The sequence below is a fragment of the Leucopleurus acutus genome, assembly GCF_964270905.1.
Source record: "Leucopleurus acutus genome assembly, chromosome: 14".
Taxonomy (NCBI): Eukaryota; Metazoa; Chordata; class Mammalia; order Artiodactyla; family Delphinidae; genus Leucopleurus; species Leucopleurus acutus.
This window is the reverse complement of record NC_139156.1, coordinates 62104442-62123840: the sequence shown is the minus strand read 5'-3', so window position 1 is coordinate 62123840 and position 19399 is coordinate 62104442. Positions and strand designations below refer to the sequence as shown.

The 19399-nt window shown below is 41.0% G+C and overlaps 1 protein-coding gene and 1 long non-coding RNA gene across 3 annotated transcripts; one reads left to right on the top strand and one right to left on the bottom strand.

Moving 5' to 3' along the window:
* Positions 1-2998: 2998 nt before the first annotated feature.
* Positions 2999-15468, bottom strand: SAR1A (secretion associated Ras related GTPase 1A). 2 transcript variants are annotated; one of them, XM_082854036.1, is made up of 7 exons: positions 15358-15459; positions 11767-11909; positions 11457-11526; positions 11204-11323; positions 10708-10773; positions 7570-7673; positions 2999-4470 (listed from the first exon to the last, which is right to left on the bottom strand). In XM_082854036.1, exons 3-7 carry the CDS (start codon positions 11512-11514, stop codon positions 4306-4308), a joined length of 513 nt encoding a protein of 170 aa, XP_082710162.1. In that variant the 5' UTR covers positions 11515-11526; positions 11767-11909; positions 15358-15459; the 3' UTR covers positions 2999-4305. The 2 variants fall into 2 exon arrangements, with proteins under 2 accessions (XP_082710162.1, XP_082710161.1); XM_082854035.1 differs by lacking the exon at positions 11767-11909 and having other exon boundaries at positions 11457-11530; positions 15358-15468.
* Positions 15469-15689: 221 nt separating this feature from the next.
* LOC309971293 lies at positions 15690-16430 on the top strand. The gene is made up of 3 exons (XR_014326730.1): positions 15690-15781; positions 16179-16256; positions 16354-16430. It is a non-coding gene; the product is annotated as an uncharacterized lncRNA (long non-coding RNA).
* Positions 16431-19399: the final 2969 nt, after the last annotated feature.

The window sequence follows — 19399 nt, the reverse complement described above, 5'->3', positions numbered from 1 at the left end:
AAGGTGAGACCCCCTAGTGCTGGGCTCATTGACTCAGCCTTTAATTTTCATGTACTGCTCTGACTCAAATGACACAAACCCATATAAGCGTAAAACACATGGCATCATTCCACTGTGTTAGTTTCAATCTCGATGCCTCCAGTAATTTAATACTCAGTCAAAAAGAACCTGGTGCATTTTGCTTCCCATTCTGTTTTATTCCAGTACTTTAGTTTTAGAACCTCATTTGGGTTTTTTAAAAGCAAAGCTTCCTACAAGCCTAGTAAATGCACAAGCACAGGTTTCATTACTTCTATTTTGTCAAATGTAGCATTCAACCGGATTCTCTCCAATTTTGTATCAAATGATGAAACACAGCTAAACTGGACCCAGTCCTTGTTAGCATGTTAACAGATTTTGTTCAAAAGTCTGCCATGTCATTCCTGTTGCATAAATGATCACCAGTCCTGGGACCACTGCATGTTCCAAGGCTCTCAAACGGTACTAAATGTATTACTTCCAGTGGAATGTGTAAATTGGCCTGGCCTTTCCACCCATACCCCACGACCCCCCGTAGCAAAGTCTGTCTCTCACACCCATTGTAAATATTTCTTCTCATAAGTATGGAAGAACTTTTGCCACACCCCCCACAACAAATGTCATGCTATGTTCATACTCAGAACAAACCAATGCCAAAAAAAGGAGCAAGATACCAAATTTGTTTTAACTTTTTATTAAAACACTTAGGATACAGATTGACTTTCTTTTGTAAATGACTGTTTTACTTTTCCTGAAATAGGACATATATGCACTCTGATAAAACAGAATGAAAAGTCTCAATTCATGGGAGTTCCAGTACAAAGCTCTGACCCTAACTGTCGAGCCAAGTTCCTCACAGCGGCTTCTTTCCTCTATATTATTTCTGTGGGACAAGAAATAGACTGCTGCCACTTGATTTTTCAATCCCGACTCTTTCTCCAGTGGCCAAAATAAACCACCTTCACAAAGAGCTGCCCTGTGTAGAATCCAGTTTTCTAGCTTGCTAAAAAGTGATTAGGGACAAATATAAAAAAAAAACACCAAAAACCAGAAAACTAACACTGAAGCAATCATACCTCTCGTATCTCTGGAGAGAGAAGTATGGGTTACCTTTAGCCAAAGAAAATTAGAAGTATGCAAGTTAACTACCTAGTTCATTCACTGTTAGCTAGATTTGTTTACTTAAGGCTTTAACCCCTTTCCAAACCAGCTATGCTTGCTAATAAATGAAAGGCATGCTCTTCCCAGCTTTATACTTCACTGAGCCTCTGCATTTGGTACCTAGCAGTGAAAAAGCATGCTTTCCCAACAGGTGAGTACTGAAGAATGGGAAACATTCTTCAGTACTCACCTGGGAAATCCAACTAAAGAACGATACTCTCTCACCCCAGGAATACATTATCCACACCTTCCCCACCCTCATATTAGAAGCAACAATCCACTGAATTTAGTTCAGGCCTCTGCAAATACACCTCAGAATTACAATTTTCAGTTTTGAGGAAAATACCTCTTATCTTTCATTAAAGGAAAAATGAATGAAGATATCCTCCCACATGGAGACCATCTCCTATCCCTTCATCCTTTATTACAAGGGTAAAATATTGGTTAAGATCATGATAATCCAATTTCACACGTGGCATTAGGAAAATGGAATGCTATAAAAATAATCCTCATCACACTACTGGGGATGCTGAGGCTTTTACACCAGGTGCTTACTGACAAGTGATGCTGGCCCAAAAGAACAGCTCAACACAAAGTTCTTGGCTTAGAGTTTCCCCAGATTATTTCTGGACTGGAGAAAGGCAATTTCCTAACACCCCCCACCCCACCCCAAAAAATCTGGAAAAGCTACAGATGTTAACCTTTAACATCAAAAATAAGTTGATAACCAATTTAAAAAAATAGAGCTCATGAAGAGTCCAATAAAGGAACCAAATTCTGCAAGTGGAAATTTTAAAGCCCAATGAATGAATCTTTCCTAGATTCAAACAAATGCTACAATACCAGATTTTTAAGTTCTCAACTCACAGAATTAAGAGCCTTAAGCTGCTAACTTCATCCTGTGTGACTCTCCTATTCAGAAAAATTTCCCCTAGAATCTGCAAAAATGGCTGAGACACACCTGCAGTGTGTGACAACAAGGAATGTGTTCTCAAGTCTTTCATGAGGCAAAAGTCACTTTTACGACTGAAAATGAAAAAGGTGCTACAGAGGGAAATGAAATTTCACAACTACATAAAAGTAAAGACTGGCTAAAATTTGTAACTTTATGAGTAAAAATAATAACAACCCACTCTACAATTAACTCCTCCACAGTGAACAATCTGCTATGCATGCTGGGATGAGGAATGACGGTAGCCCGAGACTGTGGGAACTGGCCTTAACTGCACGGCCGGGGTTCTGCCCTTTCCTAGTGCTCTGTGCACAAGGTGGTGCCACCTACTACAAGGCAGTTAGTGAGAGGGGAGCCTCTCTCACCAGCCTGCTGTTCATTTGACTGAGCTCTGGCCTCCAACGTGTATCTGTGCATAATTTTATGAAGTATCTAAATGCCATTCACTAGTTAAAAAAAAAAAAAGCAAACTCTGGACCAAGTAAATTGTGAACTCAAAAAGTTATTAGGAGGGTCACCAATTACACTAATAACACTTTCTTTAAAAAATAGAATCACTTTCTTTTGAAATCAACCACAGTGGTGAGACGTGTTTTTCTTTCCAGGTGCTCCATGATGGCACACAGCTCTACCTGGCAAATCCTGCCACTTCCAAGTCCCGGGGTGCTGACCTGCACCAGCACGTGGGGCAGCGTTACCTCCCAACAGTGTGGAGAAGAGCACATGTCACCACTGGGCGATGAGAGAGCTGACAGAGACTCTTGGCTTCTCAACGCCAGACATGGTTGGAGAGCTTTCCTTGTTCTATTAGAAAAGTTCATGAGGAAGCTGTGAATAGGATCAGTCCAGAGAAGTAAAACTCTTTTATTTTCACTGTCCAAACATCAGTCAATATACTGGGAGAGCCAACGGAAGCCCTCGCCATAGCCTTGCCTCTTGAGCACACTGCACATGAACACTTCCATAGGGCGGGCATTCAGCTCCTTCAGGGTCACATTCCCCTAGGGGAGGCAAGATCAAGAAAGGTCCATTAGCGTCTCCATGTGGAAAAGCTTGAAAGGGTGACAACAAAAATCACTTTCTCTTTCCCTCAAAAGAAATCTGAGTAGGGATTAATTACAGAAATGTGGTCAAGGCCATTGGGGTTTGTGCTTTCAGGACAGATAAGCAGCCCAGTCCTATTACCAGGTTCTCCCTCTCATTGTGAAGAGCCTTTGCTTTGAACACACCAACATGCATCTGGAAAGCTATGGCAGCAAACCAAGAAAAAGGCCACTGGGACCCACAGAACCAGCAGGCTCTTTCATGGACAAAAGAAATCCAGGACTTCTTAGACATAAGGACATCCTCATTAACACAAGCATTCAGAAATATACACTAATGACAGGTTACATTAAGAAAATTAAAAATTCATGTGCCTGTAAGAGGGAAAACTTAATTAATTAAAGGAAGCATTTCTAGAAAGAACTAGATAACCAAGAAGAGGCAAGACTAAGGAGCCATGCAAAAAAGTCAGGAAGTTAAAGATCCCAGAAAAGGACATTTAAAAAAATTAAATATGCCAAAACCCCAAGCCCAAAAGACCAGATTCCTGTAATTATGGCTGTTCTAGATTTTTCTCTCCCAAGCATACTTTTCTGCAACAGGGTTCTCCTTCCTACTGGAAACAGCATAACCTACTGACCTGGAAGACTTGGGTTCTATTCCTGATTTCATCACTGACTTGCTGTGTAGACCTGAGCCAATAACTCTCAGAGTTTCCTCATCTTCAAAATAGAGGTAACAGTCCTACCTCTTTCAGCAAGGAGCACTGAGGATAACCCAGTGCTGATTTCAATGCTTGGAAAGTGATATAAATGATCACTCTTCATAATCTGAAATTTCCAGTGGAAAAAAATTTCTAAGGAGGGCTTTCAAAATTGATTTCTCAGAACTGGATTTGAAAGACAGTCAGAAAATTCTTAAAATGACAAGTTTGCTTTTTCTACCATTTCCTTCATCCTTATATACCCGAGGAAACTCTCATTAGAAAACAGTTAAAAAAAGAACATGCTCCTGCCTTGAGAGAATCTAAAATCACCTCTAGTTAAACAAATACTAAGCCCAGTTACTTTTGAAAGACAAGTAAAATCTAGATAGCACAACATGAATGTTTCACAAGCTGTGAATTTCCTTTATAATATGTCCCCTGAAGATTCTTCTCTTGCCTTTCCTGTGGTCTGTCCATAAAGCCCAAATATCTCACGCAGTTTTTCTTCACTGATTGCATCTGTTCTGTCAATTTTGTTACCCAAGATAAGGATTGGCACGTTGGATATTGTTTCATCAGTCATTAAAGCCTAAAGACAAGATAAAAAATGGGTTGAGTGAGGAATCTATAAAAGCCCACCAAATAATGAAAACAACTTTGACTTTCACTTGTCTATAAGGTATCAAATGTAAAGTGAAAATCTGACCATATTTATACCTGAGTGATTAACTAAAAGTTAATCTTGACATTATAGCCCCTAAAAATTACCTTGACATTAGTTAGAAATCCCCTAACAGCTGCAAAACAATTATAATGTAAAGCTGTGTCTATTTGCAAGGCAGCAAAACTGCCCAACCTTAACTCTGAGCTAAATCACTCAGCCACAAGCCATCCTCAGCTCTCCCCTGAGCACTGTCCCAGAAGAACAAGGCTCTGGCTACAGAGCCTCAAAGATGACTACCAGAGTCCCCAGATATACACTAGATGTCCCATGTGCACAAAGCACTATCTCCGACACTGAGAGGAAGACAAAAGGAAAGGTAAGGGGCTTCCCTGGTGACACAGTGGTTGAGAATTTGCCTGCCAATGCAGGGGACACGGGTTCGAGCCCTGGTCTGGGAAGATCCCACATGCCACGGAGCACTGGGTCTGTGAGCCACAACTACTGAGCCTGCGCATCTGGAGCCTGTGCTCCACGAGAGAGGCCGCGATAGTGAGAGGCCCGCGCACTGCGATGAAGAGTGGCCCCTGCTTGCCGCAACTAGAGAAAGCCCTCGCACAGAAACGAAGACCCAACACGGCCATAAATAAATAAATAAAATTTAAAAAAAAAAGGAAAGGTAAGACATATCCCTGGCTCAAGAAATCCTCACTCTATATTCATCTGTCAGCAAAGCAAGGCAAGTGGATGATTAAGTGTGGCAATGAATAGGAAGAGAATATAAATATTAAAAGACGTTCAGGAAAATAAAATGGCAATGTGGGCTTGAGGAAAGTCTTAGTGAAGATGTGGAAACTAAACTGGACTCTGAAGGAGGGGCAGCGTGTGGACAGGCAGAATCCAAAGAAGGAAGAATATAAGCAATGGCTTTACGGCAGGAAAAGAATTCAGGAAGCCACATGGAGTATCACCTGGCTGGATTAAAGCATTTATGGTGACATGTGTTGACAGAGTAAATGGGTTGGGAAGGGATGACAAGCATTATAGTGCCAGTCTGAGAAGTCAGCTACAAGAGATCCCAAAGACCCCCAATCCAGAAATTATTAGATAGAATCTACCCTTTTAGTACAATGAATTTGCAAATAGTATCTACCTGTGGTGCTCAGGTAAGGGATGATGATCTAACCTAAGCTAGCAGCATGTAATGAATAGTGCAGCAGGCATTCTGGAGAAAAAAGTGAAGAGACTGATATCTAAATGATAAGACAGATAACACAGGAGTCGAAGCTGGCAGAGATTTCAAGCCTGGGAATCTATTTCACTGACAGGAAAAGCTAGGAAAGAAGAGCAGAGTTGAAGAGAAACCTACTTTGAACATCTCAAGTTCCAGGAAATGTTACACAAAATCAGAGTAAGAATGTCATTCATTCATTAAATACTAACAAAGTGCGTATTATGTGCCCGAGGCTTTACTAGGTACAGGGGTTTCACAAAGAAATAAGACAAGGTCCCTACCATCTAAGTTCACAGTCCGATGGGAGAGTCCTAAAAGAAAATCAGCAAAGACAACAGACACTGAGAAGATGGAGAGTTTAACAGTCTGAGAGGTCAGAGAAGGTTTCCCAGAAGCAGTCATACCTGAACTCTGAAATCTCTTAAAAGGACATTTAGAAATTTACCAGCAAAATGGGGTAAGGGTCAGGTGAGAAAACCAGGCAGAGACAGTTACTTCTGCATACGCAAGGGAAAACAAGTTGTTATCTATGTTTGGAATGTAGATCAAGGTAGGTAATAGAGAGAAAAGCTGAAGAAATAAACGAGGAAAGATCATGAAAGATCTTATGTGCTAAGCAAAAGATCTGTGGATTTTATCACCAAAGTGGTAAGAGACCTATTCAAGAATATTAAGTAGGGCAAAGACAAGTCTGAGTAAGTTCCTTCCAGCATTAGTATATGGCAGGGTGGTGGTGGAATCTACAGTAATTCACTGCATGTCCACGTAGATGAGGGAAAATGAACAGTTCCATTCTGGGAGAACAGAAATGGTAGGTAGAGTTTCTAATAAGTAGCATTATGTATGAGGCTGGAGCACAAGAGAGGTTTAAACAAGAGAAATCCATCACTGGCATGTGGGTTGCAGATGAAGGAATGGGAGAAGCCTGGACCAGCCTGGGAAAGCACCAAGACTTAAGGGCTAAGCAGGGGAACGGGTGCTTGTGAAAGAGTCTGAGAAGTATCAGCCAGAGAGAAAGCACCAAAACCAAGAATGTGAAGGGGAATTTAGAGAGAGAATGACCAGTGCCAAGGGGTCAAGTAAGGGAAGGACTGCCCTGTAGGCGATTCTCCATGAGACTAGAGCTTCAGATTCAACAAACATACTTAAACCTGAGAGGTTCAAATTGCCAGGAACAAAAATGCAGAGAGAGAGTTGTAAATCAAAGAGAAGGACTAAGGCACAGGGTAACACAGTAGGCATTACAAAGGCAACACTACAGAAATTATCAAGCCAAGAAAATGCAATGTTGAGAAAGGAAGAAACTTGAGGTGAGTCCTAGTTAGTATCAAACACTGCACGTGACTGAAACTGAAGACAGAACAGACTATTAAGGTCTGACAAGTCACTCAGTGCAAGAGTGGGCAGGCACAACCTGAGAACACAGATTCAAAAACGCAAAGAACACTAATATCTCCTTTAAGGTTTCACTATGCCAACACTTCATAAACAGTGAACATATGTGATATGTGAAAGGGAAAGACATTAATTATGCTGGGAAAACAGGCATTAACTGAGGAGTGTCCTGAGCAAACTGCACAAAGAGTCACCCTATGATAGATATAAGCAAAGTTAATTTACTCGTGTTCAAGCCAAGTTTCCTCAGAACATCGAAAAGCAATGTCTTAGATTTTAAAACACTTTCTTCCTGTAACTAGGACTTTTACCAAATGTTAACTGGAATGATTAAGTATTAGCACTACTGAGCTGTATTTCTTAAACAGAGGCCAAGAAAGGAAAAAATATAAACATACATTAAGCTCAACTTTGGATTCCATGAGTCGAGGATGATCTGCACAGTCCACCAGAAAGACAATCCCATTAATTGCGGGGAGATAATTTTTCCAAACTCGACGGGCTAAAAGACAAAGTTTGCAGTTACATCAATTTAAAAACATATGTACTGAAAATGAATAACCTAATGGTCTATAAAGTAGACAAATCCTGGCCAGGTTTCAATAGCATTAGACTCTGTATAGATTCTCCAAACCCTAGCCAATATTAAGTCAGAACAGAGGATATAAACTGATGGTCCATGAACTGAATCTGATTTTTTAAAATCTGAAAATCAGGGTTTTCTGCCTGACTTTCTGAAAAAGTGCAACATCTGGCAATCCCATGCCTATCTATCCACATGCTGGATGGATAATAATCAGCCGGAACTGAGTGGTGGCTACCCCTTTAGATGAGGTCTCAGTTCTTCAGTCTGAAAAAGTTACCACCACTCCCTACTTACTCCCAATTTCACTCACTTAAATGACCTACCTCACCCCTGGAGCCATTTTAGTTTGCAACCTCTGAGTTAAAATATCAGGATGCAAATTACTTTTCAATATAACTTTCGTCCTAAGTAACCAATGTGTTCCTAAGTAACCAATGTGTAAGCGTACTGACACATTCATCCACGCAGCCCATAGGGAGACTAGGCTTGACAGGTGGTTGAAGTTCCCAGGCCAATTACCTCAGTTTCCTTATTTAACCCAGTGTGCCCTATAAATTTTATTTTTTTGTTTATGACATGAAATGATAATGGTCTGGGAAGTAATACTTTAATTGTATTATAATTTCTAAGCCATTCGTTTCTGGTCCTTTCAATGGGATGATTAAGGAAGCATCTCTAGGTGTCTAAAATCATCAAACATTTAACAATGGTTACCTCTGAAGAGTGGGACTGGGAAGGGGAGGTTGGGGAATTTCACTTATACCTCCCATATTTGAATACTGATTGTATACTGAATTTGTGACATTGAGCCTGGACTACTTGCATAAGTTAAAATTTTTAAGTTATACCAAAAAAAAAGGAAACCTCCAAATGTATAGCATTTTAGTAATTTGTGTAAAATGGTGGCTAGGTTATCATGAAAAAGTGTTTCTGTTAAGTAAATTTTCCTCAAACAAAACAGAACTATGTACAGATTTTTCTTGACTAACAATGGGGTTATGTCCCGATAAATCGATCGTAAATTGAAAATCTCATAAGTCGAAAATGCATTTAATATACCTACCAAACAGAGCTTAGCCCAGCCTACCTTAAAAGTGCTCAGAACACTTACATCAGCCTACAGTTGGGCAAAATCATCTAACACAAAACCTATTTTATAATGTGTTGAATCTCTCATGTGATTTATTGAACATTGTACTGAAAGTGGAAAAGAGAATGGTTGCATTGGTACAGAATGGTTGTAAGTATATCAGTTGTTTACCCTCAGGATCACATGGCTGACTGGGAACTGCCCAGCATGATGAGAGACTATGTATGGTACAATACCATACGTGGCTAGCCTGGGAAAAGATCAAAATTCAAAATCTGAAGTACAGTTTCTACTGAATACGTATCACTTTTGCATCACGATAAAGTCAAAAAATCTTAAGTCGAGCCATCATTAAGTTGGGGACCATCTGTACAAAAACGCATTTCCCTTCTCTATCAAAACCTGAAAGCTAAATTTATCACACCAAATAATACACAATTCCCAGTTCAGGTGTCTAAAAACACCTACTCCTTCTGCATTCTCCAGATGGTCTCAGTTCAGCTTATAACCGTGTTATTTCTGAATTTAAATTTGTAAGCAGTTACAAATACTTTTGAAAGCAGCAGAAAAGAGACCATACACCCATCCCTACCCAAATGGAAATAATACAAGCTCATTAAAGAAAAAAAGGAAACAAGATAATCTATAATCCTCCATCAATACACAGCCACTGCTAATGTTTCTGTGTACTTTCTTTCAATCTTTCTTCTGTATAGGTATTTTATGTGATGGTGCTCATACTACATAAATGATTTTGTAGGATGTAAATAATAAATGAATAAAATAAATGTAATTACACGTTAATGAAATCACTGACTATAAAATTATTTGGATCTCTTCTCAGCCTTCTAGCTAAAATTATCTGACTTTACATTTACAATTACCAATATTCTACTTTTTTTAAACTACACTTTTAAAAAAACTGTATTAGATTCAACCTAATAACATAATGCTCCAAAAGGAGACATCTCAACTCAATTTAATAACAAATGAGTAAACCTGACAGAATCTCAATAGGTTCTTTCTTCTACCTTCCCAGAATATTTATTCCCACATCTTAAATGTTTTACTCCTAAGCCTAGAGTCTTGCCAAATGTAAAGTGGGCATTGATCGGATAAAGATGCCCCATTCTGCATATCTCCAAAACACCTGACAAGAACTGGGAACCAAATGGAGAGCAAGAAGGCAGAAGAAAATGTTCCACCAACGGCCCCAAATGGGGAGAGTATACAAAAAATCAATTCAGATCACGGTGGTCACAAATAGTCACTGTATTATTTTTGCAACTTTTGACAAATTTAAAATTACTTACAAACAACTTAATTTCCTACATACTTTAACTCCATTGAATAACAGATACAAGAAAGACATGATTAAATTCAATATGTGATACTGTAATGGATCTTGCATAAGAGGAAAAATGCTATAAAGGAGATTATTAGAACAAATGACAAAAAAAGGGAATATACACTATAGAGTAGACAAATAAAGCTTCCTGGGTCTGATAATTATTATGATTATATAAGGGAATATTCTTGTTATTAGGAAACATGCATTAAAGTATTTAAGGAGTAAAAGAACATGATGAACTCACAAAAGGGTCAAGAAAAATAAATATTAACATGTTTTACACAGAGAGGGAGACTAATAAATTTGGGCAAAAGTTATAAAGGAGGGGAGTTCTCTGTATTATTTATGCACCTTTTGGCAAGTTTGAAATTACTTAAAAATAAGTGAATAAAACAACTTCATTAAGTAAGATCTCAAGCAATTTAAAAGGTATATATGACACACTGCTTTAAAAAAGGGGAACAAAATGAACCAGAAGTCAACCACCCTTCCACTGAATCATCTCTTACCTTGTTCATGCCCACCAAGATCAAAAGTTGTAAAAGTCATTCCAGCAATTGTCAGCTCTTCTGATGCTGAAAAATAAAGGAAGGAAATAAACTTCTCCATCCAACAAGGCCCAACTACCAGTATTCTAATCCAATACAAATGCAAAACCTAATGAAGCTTTCACTATGTAAAGAAAAGGATACAATGGTGAAAACATTCTTAAATAATCCTAAAAAGCCAACAAGTCTCTTTTCCTCCAAGGTGTTTGCTGCCCCTTAGAAGTAGATATGGGAGATGTGTCCCATTGCAGGACTAGTGAGAACAGATAGTGACAAAGTTCCAGAGGTTTAGATTTATGGGTATTTGACCTGAGTGTATACTATAAGGAATTTTTTTAAAGTAAGCTGTCTTTTGGGGCTTCAGTTAATAACAGAACTGAATCAACTTGGGATTCATCCTACAGCCCTGACACTGACCCTCAAATATCAAAAGGTCACCGGGTATTTTCAAACCTACTCGGATGTAATGTTGGAACATGTTGGCCCAATCTGTCATCTTTGAGCATGTGTAGAAGAGTGGTTTTGCCTGCATTGTCTAAACCCAAGAATACAAGTTTTCCAGATTTCTTGTAGAGTCCTAAAAAAGAAAAACCAAAAGTTAACATAATTTGCTCTCTACACACCAAAGCCTACTTGTATCAACATTTAAATGGTTACAGGAAATACACATAGTTTGAAACCTATGATATATTTCAAGGAAATGGCTTTACCTAGGAACTGGAGCACACTGCTGAAGCCATTGTAGAGCCACTCAAAGATGAAAGACATTATTAATGCTTACTACCTGTATAAAATAGGAAAGCAGCAAACATTAGCTTTCTGAATGCTAGTATATTTCTGGAGAAGTTAACTCTCATTCACTGGCCCTGATGCATGTTTACAGTCCCATGTTTTGGGGCATAAGAAAACAAAGGATTGTGCACTCTGGAGGGAAGTCTCTGGGGTCCTAAGATCTGCACAAACTTCTGGTTTTCTAAGTTTCCAATCTATGATACTCAGAAGACTAGGAGTTAAAGATACTTTCCTCTTTTGCTGTGTGATTCACTCCTCCAGGCAGCTGCTCATTCGCATTCCCTAGATACACCACTGCTGTCTACCAGTTAGCAAAACTTCTAGGAAATCAGCCCCATCAATAATCTGGATCAAAATGTCACAATGATGCACTAAGTAGAAAATAAGAATAAAGGCATATTAACCTGAATGAAAAGCATATTAACCCATCCTTGCAAACAACTCTAAAAAACAAGGTCACCAAAATCCTACTGGCTGGCACAATTTGCACTGCTCCATTTACCAATGCTATCTCTTCTTAATATTTGTTTAACCCCTCTTATAATATGTATCTCAACTTAAAAAAAGATGATATCACTATAATGGAGAGCCATGAAGAGATGAGAGAATCCGATCATAATGTGAATAATCAACACCTACCTAACCCATTTTACAAATATGGACTTTCTTAAAATAACAATACTCATTCAGGGCATAGAGGTAGGTTCCTAGCCAAGTACATACCTCAATACTGATATTAACACCACTTTTTCTACTGTTTCGCATAAGCCTAGACAAAACAGAAGATGACCCGAAGCTCCTAAAAGGTCTACATACACTGGGGAATAAGCAAGAGGACCTCTGAATGTTAAGAGGGTAGGATCTAGAGCTAATGGTGGGTGTTAAGGTTTCTCAGAGTCAGCATGTCCTGATCACACTGAACTTCTGCCTCAGTATCTCAGATTTGGTGCAGAAAAAAGGATGATCCCTCATTTTCACTCCTCTCCATCAGCAAGAACACCTGAACACAAGGTGGCCAACTGTTATCAAACAAATTTGCTGAAGTTTTGTTTTTAAAAAAAAGTAAACAGGGCTTCCCTGGTGGCGCAGTGGTTGAGAGTCCGCCTGCCGACGCAGGGGACACGGGTTCGTGCCCTGGTCCGGGAGGATCCCACATGCCGCGAAGCAGCTGGGCCCGTGAGCCATGGCCGCTGAGCCTGCGTGTCCAGAGCCTGTGCTCCGCAACAGGAGAGGCCACAACAGTGAGAGGCCCGTGTACCACAAAAAAAAAAAGTAAACAGAAGTTTACTGTAAAAGGGTTAGCCACAAAAACCCACCTATATTCTTCATTCAAAGAATGCTAGATGAAGAAGAAATTGAAAAATGGAGACAGTGTGTGTTAATTTTCTTTTTCGTCCAATTACTGCGTTTTTTTAAAATCAGGCCTGTGGCCTGACATGTAAACTTTAGGGACTGCTTTAGTGCTTATCTTCTATGGTTCTTACCATAGAAGGGCCGAATGAAGCTTGGGAGTTTGGGTGGGATGGAGACTGAAGGAAAAAGATTTTATAGAAAGATCCTAGAATTTCCCCAGTGGTCCAGTGGTTAAGACTCCGTACTTCCACTGCAGGGGCACGGGTTCAATCCCTGTTCAGGGAAATTCTGCATGCCGCGCAGTGCGGCCAAAACCAAAAAAGGATACTAAGTAAGGTTTTTTTTCCCTCTTCAGTAACATCAAAATATATTTTGGCAGAAAAACCAAATTTAGTATGTTAAATAATAGTTTTGTCCAGAAACCTTGTCTCTACTTTAAGAAGTCCAATGACTTAAATATACTTACAAAGTTCCTGTGCTTAAGTTTCCACTGCAGGTTAAGTAAAAGAACAATGTGCCTCTCCTCTGCAATCCCACCAAACCAGTCATCCTTCCCTATTTTCTCTGTCTACTACTTGGAGAAGCAGGGCTCACCTTTAGAGAGCACCTCTCATTAAGGTCACTCCCAATGATTACGACTTTAAAACCCAACACTTATATATTCATTTATATTACACTGGTTTGCAATCATTACTTTCTAGATAGTTTGTAAAGTTTTACTACATCATTTTAGAAGTATTCCCAACTAGATAAATTCTCCCAAGGTGACAAGGGGAACAGCCCATTTTAGGGAATTTTTCACGGTTAACTGAACTACTTTGACTTTCCAATTTATTTTCCCTTGACATCCTTGCTTTAAAAGTCCCATAATTCTTCCCTCCAAAATGATCTACGGAAAGTACTTGAAGAAACTCTTCAGGTGATGTTAAAAAATAATAAAACCCCTTACTGGACCCAAAGAGTTGCACTGTATTGTTACCCAAAGTTAAGGAAATGTCTCTGATGGCTCCTCCATCCTTGAGATCTTAGGCTTTGTACCCCCTCGTGAGTAGTTTTTAAGTTTATACAGTGCCTGCACATATATCTCATTTCAGCCTCACACCAGCCCTATGAGGTAGGAATCCTTAGCCTCATTTAACAAGATGAGGATGCTGATGGTCCTAGATTAGCTAGCTTAACCAAGACTGCTCAGCTGAAAAAGTAACAATGCCAGGACTTAAACCCTCCTCTTTTAATGCCAAAGCCAAAGCTCTTCCTGTTAATATCACATAAAATTCCAATGCAAATCACAAAAATGCTTTAAAAAACATAAAGCTTCCTTAAACCACCAACTACACAGATGATAACCTGCTGTTTTCTTCCTTACAACTCATCACAACTTCTGAACGATATATTAATAACTAGCATTTTATTCCTTTTCTATCCTTGATCCACTTTACCACCTTATGGCACCTTATGGCAAATTAGACTACAATCTAAGGGCTCTAACTACCAACAAAAGCACTGCCAACGTACCTAAAACTAACATTTGCAAATTTCAGGACTAACTGATTCAAATAAATAAAAAGGAGGAGCACTAGACTGACAATTAACCAATAAAAAATCTATGCATCACTTCTTATACATACTCATTACTTCTTATTCATGCTCAGAGCAACCTGAAGACACCGTTTCAGACAGATCTGGGGGTAGCAAGCCGCTGGTTTTTAGCTAAGAAACTCTGCTTGGCTGCAGAGTAAACGTCAAAGGTCGGCCCCATTGCAAAACTCTGTAAAGCCCCCTGTCAAAACCTAAGCAGATGCACCGCGGTAAAGGAGAAAAGACGAGAACAAGGGAGAATACTAACAGATTTTTTTCCATGCACTGAAGAGAGAGGGGAAAAAGGGGGAAGTGGAAGAAGAAAACACGGGGTTCGACCCAGGACAGCAGCAGATGATACACACAGCTGAAGTGGGGGTGGGGAGAGCCCTGGACTAGGAGCCAGGAGATCTAGTTCGAACGCTCACACTTGCTATCTGCGGGGCCTTGGGCAATTCACTGTGCCTCAACGAGCCTTAGTCCCCGAATCTGTAAAATAAAAATAAAATTTAAAAAAAAAGGATAATCATCAAGGACTTCAATCCACCCCACCGAGGGCTGAAGCTCATCCGAGACGGGATATGAAGCCGATTCGTAAACCAGAGCGCACCGTACCGACAGGAAAACTGTTATCCTGCCCAGCAGCTGCAAAACCCCCGAGCGGAATGCTGATGGACCCGATACCCGAGAGGCCGGCAGGGGACCGAGCAGACCTGAACAAGCCGGCCCGTCCCCGCCCAGAACGAGTCCCGCGGCCCCACAGAACCGCCTGCGTGTCACTTCCCCCCCCAAAATCCCGCCTGCGCCGGCCTCCGCCCCGACCCTCTCCGCCGGCCACCCCAGCCCCTCCGGCCCCGGCTCCCTCCTTCGCCGCGGTCCCCGACTCACGGCCTAAGGGGCTCCTCCGGCGGCGGCGGGCGGCTTGGACCCTCCCTCAGAGCACAGAGCCCAGAAGCACCCTGGACCGCCACCTACTCGCCGGATATACGTAACACCCCCTCCCCCGGGACTTCCGGGCGCGTGCTCGCCCCCGCCCCTTCGCAGCGTCACGTCGCTCTGACACCCGGTGCCGCCCTACCAGCGACTGGGACCGCGGAGGGGCGGGCCTCAGGCGAGACGAATGCCCTCGGGGGCGGGCCCGACTTGGTCCCGCCTCCTCCCGTAGGGAGTGCAGGAATCGCGAGACGTGGCAGCGCCGTGACCCGGAGGGTGGGGGCGTCGTCCTGGAGTCTCGCGGGGGACCTAGACGGCTTCAAATCCGACCGAGTGCGTTCCCAGACGCTGGGGGAAAATCAGAAGTGGCGACCGGCAGGTAGGTAGGTTATCGGAAGGAAGAGTTGACCTCAGAGCCCTCGACCTAAGATGGATCCCAGCGAGCTTCTGCGTTAAATCGCAGTTCCCTGGGATAGCCTGTTTTCTAGAAGAACAGCTAATATTTATTGAGTACTTATGTTCGAGTGCACTGAGTACTTTGCAGGCCTCATTTCATTTGACCCTTTCATTACGGCCCTGTGAAGCAGATACTATTGTTATCCCCAGTTTACAAATGAGAACCGAAGTTCAGAATACTGTGGTAACGAAGCCCGAGTTCATACCCTAGAAAGTGGCAAATCACTTCCAAACCAAATCATTGGTTCCTTCACCTGCATTTTCTCATTTAATTCTGAGGACAGCCCTATGAGATTAGTATTATTACTCCGATTTTACAGATAAGAAAACTGAGTCAAATGGAAAGATGAATGATGCTTTTGGATGGGAAGACTCTATCATAAAGATCTCAATTTTCTGTAAGTAAAATTACAAATTTAACCTGATTCCTATAAAAGAACTAATAGGATTAATTATTATGTGTGTGTTTTTATTACAGTTTGTTTCCTCTGACAGGTTACGAGACAAACACCCCGTTTACTTGAGTTTTAAAAGGGTATTTCCTTTGCCCCACTTGAATGACCAATAAAGACATAAGTCCAGTTGGCAAAGTGAAAGGGGAGTGTTATGTGTGTGTTTTCTAAACTACCCTGTTTGTTCCTAAAATTCAAATGGAAAAATAAACAAGAATAGTCAGAAAACAGGCTCTGAAGAAGCAGAACAATGAGAGGGATCTAGCACTATCAGATATTAAAACATTATAGATCCTCAGTAATTAAAAGTTTGGTACTAGTGCACAAAAAGGCACACAAACCAATGGAACGAAGTACAGATATAAACTCAAATACATGCAGAAATAAAATTAAAGTGACACCTGGGTAGGGGGAGGGATAAACTGGGAGATTGGGATTGACATATACACACTACTATATATAAAATAGATAACTAATATGGACCTACTGTATAGCACAGGGAACTCTACTCAATACTCTGTAATGACCTATATGGGAATAGAATCTAAAAAAGACAGGATACATGTATATATATAACTGATTCACTTTGCTGTACAGCAGAAACACAGCATTGTAAATCAACTATATTCCAATAAAAGTTAATTTTATTTATTTTTTTATTTTTTGCCCACTCTGCGTGGCATGTGGGATCTTAGTTCCCCAGCCAGGGATCGAAGCTGCGCCCCCTGCATCGGAAGCAACGAGTCTTAACCACTGGACCACCGGGGAAGTCCCCAAAAGTTAATTTTAAACAATAAAATTTTAAAAAGATAAAATGGCACCTGGCAACTCCAACAATACTCAGAGGGGGCTGGATAGGCAAGCTCTCCACCTTCCCCCTCCTTTCATCTTGTGGGTCTTCTGCATTGAGTGTGAATCCTGCCCAGACACATTTGAAAGGGGTCAGGCTATGTTCTGAGGCCTCTCACCAGCTTTGACTAAACCAGGGGAACTATGTCCAGAGGGCTTGGAACCCCGGTGTGCACACCTGGAGGCACAAGTTGGCCCCGGTGCAAGTTAATGATGCAAGTTAATGCGTTGGACTACCGGGCCTTGTTAGAAGCCTGGCTGTAAGGTAAGAGGCTTCCAAACCACAAGGATGACTTGGGGGACTCAGGAGGAGGGAGGGAGCACACAGGCAGATTCTCAGGAGAGCTGCAAATTTCATTTACCAGCTGGGAAGCCTTGGTCAAGTTGACAAATGCCCCAAACTACAGTGTACCCACCTCTAAAATGGGTGAAAGAGGCATTGTCATGCACGTAAGCAATTTTTTCAGAGTACGTTTTTAAGAAGTGTTTCAATTATGTGCTTAAAATAAATAATAAAAGGGTTGGGACAGTTGGGTTGTCAAGAAAACCTAAAAGTTGAATTTATAAGTCACATGCCACATCAAGTAAGTTCCAAATGATTCAAAAATATATATATTTAAAAATGACACCATAAAAGTACTAGAAAAATTTTAAAAAAGCATGGATGAATTCCTTATAATCCTGGAATAGAGAAGGCCTTTCTGGCTATGATTGAAAATCCAGAAGCCATAAAAGAAAAGATTGATAAATTTAACCACAGAAAAATAAAAATATTTTATATGGCAAAACAGCAACAGTGATAACACCGTAAACTCAAGACAGATGACGAGAAAAAATGTGTGTAATCACATCATAGGCAAGTGAAAAATTAACATGAAAAAGACTTGTTAAAAAAAATAGACAAGGAGAGAATCACAATTATCAGGAAAGGAAATACACATGGCTTTTAATCATAATAAACTCATAATAGAAATATAATAAATACAGAAAATAACAAAAGTTAATAAATTTAAAACTCACTGAGATACCATTTTCACTCATCAGGTTGGCAAAAGTCGACCCGTTTATTGGTGGCGAGGCTGTTGTTGAGAGTAGTCAAGGAAGGCCCCACCAAGGTGCCATTTGGACAGGACCTGAAGGACATCTGGGGGTAACATGTTCCAGGCTGACAGCACAGCATGTGCAGAGGCCTCAAGGAGGAGTGTTCATGGCAGCTTCCAGGAACAGCTGGGAGGCCAGCGTAGCCAGGCAGGGTGAAAAGGTAAGTAGTAGCAGGAGGTGAGGTGAGAAAGGTGTGGGGTAGGTGGTTAAGAATTGGGAAGGTTCTGAGAGTTTACCTAATGAGTTAGCCAGGCACACTTCCATGGATACTGGCAAACACGAGACTCCTGGGGCAGAGACAAAGGATTTTATTACCTCAAAGCCTGAGCTTCATGTTTGTGTATTTTGCACTTGCCCCCCAACAAGTACTCTGCAGTGATGCAGAGCAGCCCAGGTGGATTCTGCCCATAGAGTGGATTTGCATCACAGCTGAAGAACCCAGAGCTTAGGGAACCCCAGTCTTTCATAATGGACTGCAGGCAAACCTGGCTGACTTTTGACCCAGATGGAGACAGTATTACACTGGACAGCAGACAAAACTATCCCCTGCCTCAGATGGAGAGTCTCTTCCAAGGCTGTTCTTTATATAAACGTCCTTGAAAAGATAGTCGAAATAAAGGCCTCCAGTACCTCTGCTCCAAGAAGTGCAGAAATATAAGAGATTCATAGAGAATTGTCTCCCAACAGGGGCAAATCTTTAGAGCCTTGTAGGCCACTGTGAGGACTTTGGACTTTCTTGTGAGTGGTCTGGAGATGGAGGGTTTGAGCAGAGAAGTTTTATGTAATTCTTCTCCCCACTCTATTCTTATTCCCCTATGCATGCTCAACATTAGGTCGACAGGCACTCAGAAACTGAAATGGAGACTGAAAAGCAACTGTGTTAGGGTTCTCCAGAGAAAGAGAACCAATAGGATACATAGATTTGTATAAGAGGAGATACATGAAGGAATTGGCTCACTCAGTGATGGAGGCCGAGAAGTCCGACGAGCTTCGATCTGCAAGCTAAAGAGCAAAAAAGTCGGTGGAATAGTTCAGTCTGACTCTGAAGGCCCGAGAATCAGAGGGCTGGTGGTGTAAGTCCTAGAGTCTGAAGGTCCTAGAGCAAGGAACTCTGATGTCCAAAGGCAGGAAGGTGGATG

Bases quoted from the DNA above. Each gene is read 5' to 3' on its own strand.
- SAR1A (XM_082854035.1), bottom strand. From the start codon at position 11,514: ATGTCTTTCATCTTTGAGTGGCTCTACAATGGCTTCAGCAGTGTGCTC. The intron at 10,774-11,203 runs GTAGGTTTGAAA...TTTATTTTTCAG, and splicing joins TGTTCCAACATTACATCCGA to CATCAGAAGAGCTGACAATT. The intron at 7,674-10,707 runs GTAAGAGATGAT...TTTGTCTTTTAG, and splicing joins TCTTGGTGGGCATGAACAAG to CCCGTCGAGTTTGGAAAAAT.